At 38.5% G+C, this 12,007-nt stretch overlaps 1 protein-coding gene across 2 annotated transcripts in view; it reads left to right on the forward strand.

Annotated features, from left to right (window-relative positions):
• The first annotated feature begins 2,386 nt into the window (after positions 1–2,386).
• Positions 2,387–12,007, forward strand: part of LOC117214704 (eye-specific diacylglycerol kinase) — a 55,837-nt gene continuing 46,216 nt past the window's right edge. For both annotated transcript variants that reach the window (XM_033460953.1, XM_033460954.1), the window contains exon 1: positions 2,387–4,054. In XM_033460953.1, coding sequence (XP_033316844.1) covers positions 2,973–4,054 — 1,082 coding nt within the window. In that variant the 5' untranslated portion in view covers positions 2,387–2,972. The remainder of the gene's footprint in view (positions 4,055–12,007) is intronic.

The raw sequence follows: 12,007 nt of genomic DNA on the forward strand, positions 1-12,007 counted from the left end.
GACAGAACACGTTGCAGTCGCGAGTACGTAGCGTGACCGCGTGCACGCTTCTTCACTCGGCCCGCGCTGATTCAACATCGTGTTCCATCCGATTCAAAGAATTGTTACATCGGCGATGTTCGAGTAGTTATAGAGAGAGGGCGAGAGAGATAGAGACAGACAGAGAGAGAGAGAGAGAGAGAGGGTCGTTTGGAAAAGACAGGACTGTCGAGATACATGGAGCCAGTTTTGGGTTTCGAGCTTGTTTTTGCCAGGAGAAAATACTTGGATAAAGGTAGATCACGAGATCTATCGTTTGACAAGTCGCAACAAGGTGATCTTCTCGATCGTTGAATCAAGATCTCGTAAGGTTTTAACTGCTCGATCGTTCGGATCTTTATAGTGTGTATCGTACTTTCTCAGCTGGAAAGGAAAAATAATAGAAACATTGTTTTTCGAGACGATACTCAGGTTTGATATCGAGGAGCGAGCGACGCGAGCATTAAATATAAGAGAATCGTAACGATAGCTGGAGGTTGGCGAACCGGTAAATCGAGGAACCTGGCGAAACCGAGATAATTTAGGGCAATATCTTAGCGTCCTTCGGATCGACATAGTCCGGAGTAATTCGTATACGCGGCCCAATACCGCTATATGGCATTTCAATCCACGATATCACCGCAACGTCGCCGATAAATTAAGTTACAGGGCTGGAAAGCCAGCCTACCGATCGATGCTGCTAGTCACTCGAGAGGAGAGAGTCTCGACAAGCGTGGGAGAGGGTCAACCGGAGAGAAAGTGAGGCAAAAGCTCGTTCGGCGAAGCTGTTTGACGACCTCACGTGTATCGGGGTTCGCCGAGGTCGTCGACGGTTCTTGCCGGACGGTGACGCGTGACCTTCAACTATGGTTCACGCGTCGATGACCAATGTGCTGCTCGTCGCCGGTCCATCAACCCGAGAATCACTCGTCCACTTCCTCTGTCAAACCTCTCTAGAGAAGATCGAAGATTCGACGTTTAACCGAAGTAATCGAGGATAAACGTAATAACCGAGTATAACGTTGGCGTAGCAGAACAATTAAAAAGTAATCCCAGCGTGGACATTGACGTTCCAAGCGTTTAATCGAAATAAACGTCGTGATATTGAGACGCTAATTCGCATTTAATACGCGATGAAGTTTCAATGATGTTTCGGCAAATGGAGCGTTTGTGGGATGATCGATGGTAACGAGACGTCCAACGTTCATTTACCAAGGGTCGAGCATCGCTAAAGATTGATTATCGGTGTAATATCGCTCTTCGATTCGGGGCCGTGTCTCTACGATTAACTCGTTCGATGATTCAAGGCGTTACACGGAAGAGAACAATATACACAAAGACAGGTATATTGGATTAGCGAAGGATAAACGTCCATCATTGAAGGATTTATAAGGTGTGTCGAGAATTGTATTCGTCACGGTGTTAAACGTTGAGCGACGATATTGTTATTGATACTTTGTTGGCGTCGAGAGGTATAAGTTAAGACGGTAGGATCTACGAGTGACTGGGATGAATGGAGTTGTGGAGGTAACTTGATTCTGACCACGTTGTCGTGGAAATTACTTCAAAAGTATTTTTAATACGGTTAACGTATACAGACATTTTACCTGTCCCTCTAACGTTTGAAGAAAATTAAGAACCGTAAGAAATTGCTGAAAACTATGCAAATTTGGTTAATTACGTTCGCAAAGTAAGGAGACGTTGTTGTTTGCACGTGTTTAAGCGACTCGAATGGGGATGAGATAGCAGCAAGATGAACTACTAAGAGGAACAACCTTGAATAAAGTTAATTTTGCCGCACATCGGAGATGGTGCGTTTAATTTGAGACGGTATGATCGTTGGAAGCGGTGATGAGGAAATCCCGTCGGACGAGGAAAGGAGTTTAAATTGCAAATACTGCGCCGCCGGATCGACGGTTGTCGTTTCCACGTGGCATCGGACCCGTTCTCCACCGAAATGTAATTTTAGCGAATAGATCAATCGTCGAAGGGGGGTCGTGTGAAAGACCTTGCGTCTATATGCAGTTCTTCAAGACCATGGACGTTAATTAATCGAGCATTTATTCGCCGAATCAAGGTTACAGTGACTTTAAATAACTCATTGTCAGTCGTTATAAACAATTCGTATCGAACAGGACATACATCATACGTAATCGACATCTTCTTTTTCCTCAAATAAGATGGGAAGATACACTGCGAATTGTGAAGTGAAAAATAATTTACCAGAGACGATCAAACGTTTTGAAGAAACATTTTCAGAAGATAGCGTTACTACGATCAGACCAGTGATTGCTATGAAAAATTGTTTTGGAAACTGAATCAGTGTACGCTAAAGAAAAACTGGGCAGACAATCGTTTCTCTTAAAACAATTGTTGTGTATATACCTGGTGACCGCGATACTCGAGATTGGTAAGCACAAGACAATCAACCATGTCGATCTTACATCTTTCAATCTTGCATGGATGGAGGATGAAATAGCTTGAAACTTTCTTCACCTTTAAACGATCACAGTAAAGCATTGAAACTAGTGTATACGAGACATTCAACGCGAAGAAAACAGCCTTTCGGTTAGCTTCGGAGAAGTACACACAAGATTCGTAAAACTGTAAAGAAGGATCTCAGAGGCATAAGAGCTAAACACGGACGTCGACGTAACTTATGATGGGCTGCAGACCGGCAGCAAAGTCGAAGGTGGCGGAAGGGTGCGGTCGCGGGCAGCTCCAGGCAGCTTCCTCGTCGCCGAGGTGTAACGAGGTGATCATCGAGCTTCCCAGCGAGACGACGATCGTTCAGAAGCGAGAGGATCGGGGTTCGAGCGCGGCCGCCGGGACGGAGGAAGAAGAGGAGGAGGAAGAACTGGCGAAAGAACGAGGTTCGTCGTGTTGGTCGTCGAGATTCGAGCTGTCGTTCTCCGCGAACGAGTCAAGTTTCAGCAGATAGCTGCCAAGTGAGAATGCAGAGGCTGCGTTCGACCTTCAAGAGGTCGCGCACCCCGACGGGAGCGGAAATGAAGTCGCAGTCGAGTCTCGAAGTACCGAAGCAAGTCAGGTCGGCCTCCTTCGACGAGATCCAATTGGAAGCTAAACGACAGGACGATGTGAGGGACGGCAGATCGACCAGGACCACGTCCTCCTCGTCGTCCTCGTGTTCACCGGCGAGGTCCCAAGATTCGTCGCGTGGAAGACGATCCGCGACGCTCAGGGTGCCGCAACTGCACAGCGGCCAAAGGTCCAAGAGTTTCGACGTGGCTGAACGGAGTTATGGATCTTCCTCCAGTCAACAATCTCTTGGCAGCGTTCGACGTCCGGAGACACCGACGATTCAGGTCTCTGGATGCTACCACTGTATCTGCGTGGAAGAATATAAAAATCTTTATCTTAGTAGAGACGAGGATGATCCCTCGTCGAGAGAAGATCTCGATGACGAAGCAGATGTAGTAGACGACACTTCGGAGGACGAAGACTCCGAATTAGTGGATAAGAGCGAAGCTAGTCCAGAAATTAGAGTCACGTTAACGACGTTCACCGAAAAAGAGCCAGATGTTACCGATGTGGTGTCCGAAACGACGGTACCACCCGATACAGTGGTCCCTGAGGTCGTTCCTAAGGTGGTACAAGATGAAATGTCCGATATCAGCGAGGTCAGAGGTGGTCTATTTCCGGGCAGGGAACGTAGGAGGTCGATCTCCTCTCCGAAACTTGCTCGACAAGAAGCTCTAACGTCGTACCCTCTGGAGCTTCCGACGGTGGTTAGCTCGACCGAGGACGAGGAAGAATCGGCCCACGATCTTAGCTCGAGCAAATGCAAGTTCGTCGTCAGAGATATCTTTTTGACCGTTCCGGAGTTGAAAAGGGATCGCGCTGCATCCGTGGACTCCTGCTTCAATAACAAGAATGGACATGGCGAGGATGCCGATACGTTGACCGTTCCACAGCAAAATATACGGTCGAAGAGCGTCGATATCGTTCTGCCTACCGAGGCGCAGACGAGGTACACGGCTCTGCTGCCTGACACCGAGGCTCGACCTCCAAGAGGGTGGGTACGTCTGGTGAATGTAACAAGTCCCTTGTTCCGTATACTTGAATACCGTATCATCGATGTTTCTGTATCTCTGTATTTTTAGTTTTATCATTGTCGTCCTCACGCTTCACTTTTCTTTCTTATTCGGCCTCTCTTCTGTTAGCTGTATGTGTTTGTCAAACTGTTTTTGTTGTTGCGCCGTCAGTACACGGTGATTACATCGGCTGTTGCAAGAATCGAAACGCTAACATTTAACGCGCAGAATGATTATTTCGTTTTTGTAACTTTCAGAACTCGAGATGAAAATGAGAAATGCTTGCGCCATGATTTCGACGAGATGTACCAATCTGCACGTTTGCTTCAATGTGTGATTAATTGTAACACGTTCCGAATAGAAGTATCTTTTATTGTTAGTACATCGTAACGACATTGTTAACCGACGGAGCATACTAAACACGAATCTATTATAACAAATATGCTATTGCTTTTACATCTTCGATATTACTATCGTTTACATAAACAACTGTTCCCTGTAATTGATCGGTGACGTATTTAGTTGTGTAATGAGTTCTATTATTCTTTGTAAATGATGGGTTTAAGTAATTGATCATTACCTCAAAGTATTTGTTCTTTTATCGAGAAGTTTGTGTATTTATATTATAAATTCTTTGAATTATCTAATGATTATTCATCAAATATTGGTCGTACCAAATTTCACAAATTGGAAAACATTGCAACGATATATTCCAATATTAACCGTGCAGTAAATATTCCAACAATCTCAAATATTGTAAACCCGAACTTTATCATCAAACGATACAATCAAAAACATTATTTATTTGTATTATATGTCATATGTTTGACTAGAATAACCAACGCGAATAACAATTTTATAATTGTAAAATAAAACGAAAGGCGAACGAACTTATTACGTAACGTAATACCTTGCTTTATTTTATACAATCGTTAGTTATCTTTCTACTTTTATGGAACTTTTACCACGGTAAAGCCATTATTTTAAACTCGATTCTCAGGAAAAACCCATATATTACTTATGAAATAAACTATCAGCTTTCATTTCCGGACATACTCTACCATTACGTTATTTATAGAGAAGAGCTTAGGAAAAAGAGAAACACATTGCAAGAACTTTTAAGGGCAATTTCAATTCACTACACCTGACAGAGGATTTAAAGTGTTTAAAGTTCTGCTCCATATATTCTCGTTAAATTCTATTAAACCTAGCAATCATGTCAAAATTAATACCTATTACAGCACAACATTGGAAACTGCTATTTTTATTTACGTAAGACGAAAAGCAAGAGGGAAGAAAGAAAGAATTGCGGTATAAAATTCCTCGATTCCGTCTTTTCTCTCGCGCAGTTTACGCGAGCAGTTTAATCGAAGGCAATTTAATTTTACCGCCTGTACGTTTACGGCCCGATGTCCACGTCTTTTGTTGCTTCGAGCTTCGATCAGGCTTTTCTATTTCGGGAAGATTAAGACGTCAACGATTCAAGAGAGAGAGAGAGAAGTTGATTAGAACTCCGACGTGTTTAATTGAACCATATGGTTCATTGTGGTCGCTGCTGCGACTTGCTAGAACGTCGAGCTTCTCGGTTCGAAATTCGTCCTTTGTGGAAGCCAAACGATGTCGGATAACGAGATTTTTCACTAGATTACCGTACAAGTTCTGTGAGAAATCCCATCAGAAATCAGACACGGCTGAAACATTCAATTTTTGCAATTACTTAATAATACACGTAACTTGTTTGTCTTTTTCTATTCTTAATTCAGCACGATAAATCGCTTTCACGATATCAGATGTTTATTTTCGTAGAAATTAGCAGGTAATTTAGTTAAACGAAGTGACAAATCGATTATCAAATTTATCGAGCGACGAACATTCGAAGATTCTAGCAATTTAAACGAATTCTGTGCGAGAAGAAAGTAAAGAAGCTGGCTAATTATTATTGCTTTATTCTTATCGAACGTCGTTGCCTTGGTGCATTTACTTCCAACTATAAATCGCCTAACCCCTTCATTACGGACGATTTAAATACGTAAATAGACGACCTATTTGCAGTGTCGCGAAAAATCACTGTCAGACCTTGTTATTTCGACGTAATAACAGCAGTTCTAATAAGGGTACGTTTCTCTAAGAACAAGTTTCTCTTTGTTAGATTACGTGAACAGATTTCTTGAAATCTTCTCCGCGCAACAATCCGCTATTGTCTACTTATTCGTAAACTGTTGTTTGCTTCGAAAGACGATAATAGCATTATGAAATGCGTAAGTTTTGTTTATGATTCCTGTTGATTCGAAGGAATTTTGTTTTCTCGGAGGAAATGGTGCACCACTTGCAAATATTTGTCATTTATCAAAGAACTCATTCGTATGGTAATATATTAATGCAAAACAAATATCTGCGGGATATTAAAGACGAATAAAAGATAAAAATTCGCTTCGATGAAATTTATGATTGAAATTTCGCTTGTGTGCGTAAATGGCTCGGGTTGCCTACGAAGAGTTAACATATCTTGATAAAAAAGACGTTAAAGTTAGAATTGTTTTTTAACGTATAATTCACCAAAAAAAAAGGAAGATATATAGGAAACTGAAATACAAATAAAATAAAAATATTAATGACAAAGAAGTTACAGTTATTTGAAATTATTGAAATTATTCGTCGAATGCAGCGAGCATAGAGAAGAAAAATGCACGCGAATCGACTCATAATTTCGCTTAATGACAATTTTCAAAGGGTAGAAAGGCCAGTTATTGTGCATTTTCTTTACTGTCTTCTTGGACAGAAAGTTTTTATTCGATCGTAATTCTCTTTCTCTCAGTCCTATTCAGCAGAACTCGAACAATTTTTCACCGTATCGCGATAGAAGAAACGAAAAGGAAGATCAAACTAAAAAATGAAACCAGAAATCGCAACAATCACTTCTCACCAGTCCAAAGTTAGATCGGCGGAGGTGAAGGAGTTAAGAGAACGTTTAAACTCCGTTAAACAACATAAATCATTTCGATCTCTAAATATTTATTCGTTTCGGTCCGTAAATTGTTTGCTCCACAAGCTCATCGAAAGCGTTTCTCCGCTGTTCGAATTTATCAATGACGATAACGACACCCATTGAGGGACTAAACGGTAGTGAAATAATGCATAAAGCTTGCGTATACAAAACGGTACTGAAAGATGCGAAGAAGAAAAAAGAAAAGAAAATATACTCATCGATATCTTGCTTCTTTTCTGAAGTCGTGGTTCTAACATAGGTATAAAATTCTATAAAAAGTAGACTATCTCTCTAGAGTTTGGCACAGCTTCCACTTTTCGGATAAAAAGAGCTTTCCCGTAAATTTTTTTTTTTTTTTGAGGAATAAGAACGTTACGACTATAATTTTTATTTTGAAATATAATTAATTACAGTGTCAATAGTGTATTAAAAAATAATATCTTGTAGAAAATATTGATTTACTTATATATTGGCCTTTATCAACGTTATACATTGTATTGTATAGGATAATACAGTGGGTCTTAAAACTAATATTAAAATTAAAATTTTTTATTTTTATACAGGTGTAAAGTACGAGATATGATAGAATTTGATTAGGGACGTGCAAAATTGAACAGTCAAATTTATAAAAGTCACTGCTATAACTTTATTTTATTGAATTCATTTTTTGTATAGTAAAATATTCGATTATATTACTGATTTCTATAATAAATTACGAAACAGAAATTAATTAGTTTTTACCCTCTTTTTTTTGGTGAATATAATCTATTTTTGGAGAAGAAAAGGATAGAACGTTCTTTATCACAGCAACATATAAAAATATGTAAGACAACGTACAAGAATCGAAAATTTTATAATTGCCAGACTCATCGTAGATAATTTATAATTGTTAAATGTACAATGAAAATTTTCATGATTTAACAAAGAATAATGTTTATCATAACGTCGTAACTTAAATTTTCTCAAATTTCATATAACTGTAGTACGTATCGAAGTAAGAGAGGAAACGTTAAAAAAAAATTTAATAATACGCGTTGATTAAAAAAGCTTGCAAACAAAATGTTAACCCGACATTGGTACTCGATAAGTTAAAGAACCAAACTAGATCGAAGTACGTCAGAGGACTTTTTCAGTGAGGTTGGGTTCTTCAACTTTCAAAACTTCACACCGCCTCGTTTGAATCAAAATTGACGAAACGGTAAAGTTCCGCGGAAGAAGAGAAGTCTTGGCAAAACTTAATCTGTATCTTTGGAAACACGATCTAGGGGCAGAGACTGATTACGATACGATTGCCTGTGATTTGATTACACCGAGACCCGTCGATTTCTTATTGGCCCATTAGAAACTCGTTAACTCGCAAAACTTAACTCGCATTTAGAAACGAGCGTTTGACGCCAGAACTATCAAACCAGTCGAAACAAACAATTCGTGATTTTTCGTTCAAATCTTAGATATACGAACCAGCTCAGAAGTTTTACGGTATCCTTTGAGTAAGCATTTGATGTTGACTTTGAATTTTAATTTGCCTGAATCTCTTCTGTAAATTGTTAATATATTAGCAATGTATATTTTGTTTATCGTATAAAGTATTAGTCGAATCAATCGAAACAAACAATTCGTGATTTTTCGTTCAAATCTTAGATATACGAACCAGCTGAGAAGTTTTACGGTATCCTTTGAGAGAACATTTGATGCTGACTTTGAATTTTAAATTGCATGAATTCTTTCCTGATTGCCTGAAAATAATATGTTGTAAATGTGTACTTTATTTATCGTATAAAGTATTAAATTATAAATGCAATTATTGCAACATATTTTACCACTCTTTTTTCTCCTTCTCAATTTTAAAGTGAACTTAATAGCAGTTTTAATGCTTTTTTTTAGCGAGTTTTTATAGGTAGATGTACAATAATAGCACCTTTTTTGGGGGGAATGTAACAATTTCTTGTAATACGTGCGGATAAAAAGTTTGTCTCTCTTCTTTCGTAGGAGTAGGAAACAGCTTTTGAAGGGTGCGATTCAAAACCTTTCTTCTCCTACGGTTCACAAAAATATTCCGTCATGGAATTTCGACTGCGTCCAAGAATAGATATTAACTCGACGATTTTCGATTCGTAATCTGTTCCCCTATCCCGTATTTTGATCAGGCAAATAGCCTGAAGACATTTTTTTTTATTTTTTTTCATTTATGCGACAAGTAACGATCGATCGCGAAGAAATGGGAATAGAGGAGGCTGTGATTGAAACGAGATTTTTCGCTGGCTGGGAGAGAGAAAAAGAGAGAGAGAGAGAGAGAGAGAGTGGAAAATGCAGTGGCAGTTTCACGCCCTCGATCGAGCTATTTCTGGCTCGCTTCTTGGATAACGAACATTCGCAATCGAATTACGAACGCCAGGAATTAGCAGGAGAATGCGATACTTGCGTTCCGCTCGTCTCCTCCGCGAGCAAAAGTGCCATTCTACCAGGGAAAAACGTTTGCCCTTGTAATTAGAGAGGCAGAACGAATCGTAAAGGATATTTTGGCGTTTAATTAATGCTCCGGATTCATCTCTACGCGTGCAAAAGTTGTTCGATAGTTGCTGTTTGTTCTTGATGATACGTAAAAACGTCACCCTTCCTCGAAACAGTGGTTGCTCGTTGCGAGGATAAAATCGTCGTTGATCTGAATTTTAGTTCTCATGTTTTTTGAAAATTTTGCTGCTGTTAAGTGGAATTCTTGTTACTAAGTTTGAACGAGCAGTAAATGACTGGAGCGCCAGGAAAATAAAAAGAAGACGACTCCTTTTGAGGAAAGGATTTTCATAGAAATTTCATGTATATATGCCGATGTGTCTTTACAATACACGGCTTAGTCAACGTACACTATACTAGCGTATATTTGCTTAATTTAACGTATATTGCGATGTACATTACATTTAAAAAAAACCGTCGTTATTCCAACATGCATTCTCAGGAATGTCGAAATTTGTGCTTTAAAGAAATATCAGCCGTTCAAAGTCGGTAAACGTAGCGATATGAATATTTATTTATTCGACTCATTGACAGAATAATTTACTTCAACTTTGACAAGTATTACATTGTAACTATATCGTACTATAGTCATATAGGAACATTATAGCCTAAGCATAGATGAGTATATCATTAAGTATACGACGAATGAATAATACACGAATAAATAAATTTAACTCACTCACATTTTCTTTATACATGTGGGTATACCATTTGAGTGTATATGTTTTGCGAATCCATAAAAGCGATGAACGTTGAAAGTCAATAACGTTCGAGTGATAAATGGCACCTATACGTAGTGGAATTAACAGAAAAAATTTTTTTCGTTTCTATTGGAAATTTTCCCTTGTGGCACTTACATCGTTTATCACGTTCTCAATTAATCTATAGGTACTCGATTTATGAGGGAATTAGAGTCGAAGGTAGAGTTCCATCAATTTCTGTGCGTTCAACTGTTTGGCTCATTAAATAGGAAGTAAAAGCGGCGTGCATTCTTCGATGAAAAATATATCTATCCATCGCATGAGAACTTTACTTTACCCTTTAATCGATACTTTCGGTTTACTTCCTTTTGGTGTTTGTCGTTTAATTGATTCTTTCGGTTTCATTTTTCACGCGATGCAGCTTCTACGATTCTCTTTTCATGGTAGGCTATTAGAGCAGGGAGGTTTAGTATTTTTGAGGTGAAAATGATGTCGATTTGTTACATCGACGTAGAACAAATATAGGACTTGTCGTAATTAAAGATGTAAACAATTTGTCAATTGTTTTTTACACTGTGAAAACTCTGTATGTAAACAATGGCTGAACCATTATCTTCTTGTTTATCGCTTAAAATAAAAGACAAACTAGTTGAGTCTAATCTATTTATCCCTTGTAGAAATAAATTGAATTCGATGACGAAAACTCATTAAATGAATGTTGTGGTGTTCTTTTCGCAGAAGAAGTTGCTATTTTATATTCTCGGCACGCGTACGAAAGGAGAAAAGAATAAAGATTGGTCTTCCATTTTTCGAACGTCTCCAAAAATATCTCGGAAAAAGCTATTGTAACAACGAATTATATTCAAAGTATTTTAAATTAATATAAAGTTTAGAACTTAATTTAAATTAAATTATACATAAACCAAGTTTGTGTAAGCTGAAATACGATTCGAGAAGAAATTCATGCTTAGAAAGCTTAATAAATTCCATATTAATATATCTATTTTTAATGGAAAATATCAACCTTAGACGAAAGTCAAAGATTAAGTTTAGAATCTTGGTGATATTGAAGTTTCATCGATTTCTTTATGGTCCGCTTTTCAATACGCGGTTTGACGCTGTGTATTACAAACTGTCGATACATACCAAACCGTTTTTCACGTCGCAGAGGTCTTTGCAGCGAACTCGTCAATCGACCCGCCAAACACGTTTTGTCAATAAGGTAAAATTTTCAAGCAGTTACCCGCTGTCATGGATTTCCGCGTTCGTCTACCCTTCTCCAGGATTATTGATCCAAATCGCTGAACGAAAAGGTTGGGATATGTTAAAAATATGAAAAGAAAGTATCGGATGAATGAGACTTTGAAAGTTTCATGATATTTTTCGTGATAAACGTCGCGCGAGATTACAGTGATTCATGAAAGTATTTTACTATAGAAAACGTATATATATTGTGTGGGTTATATGAAAAATTCTGAAATTGCATTAGCATGTAACGAGACGCGGGTTGGCGTGATTACATTGGTAAAATTTGAAACCAATTTGAAGGTATACGTAGATATATTAGGTTGTCCGGAAAGTTTCTTTCGTTTTTTTAGGAAACGATGGATAAACAATATTTTCCGTTTTATATTATTTTATCTAATTACGTATAATCCATTTTGTTCTATCGAAATAAAGATCGCAACGTTCGACAGATTAGGTTTCATGTTTGTATAAAGATGCATCGTTGTAAA

Source organism: Bombus bifarius, unplaced genomic scaffold (assembly GCF_011952205.1).
Source record: "Bombus bifarius isolate JDL3187 unplaced genomic scaffold, Bbif_JDL3187 scf7180000009243, whole genome shotgun sequence".
NCBI lineage: Eukaryota > Metazoa > Arthropoda > Insecta > Hymenoptera > Apidae > Bombus > Bombus bifarius.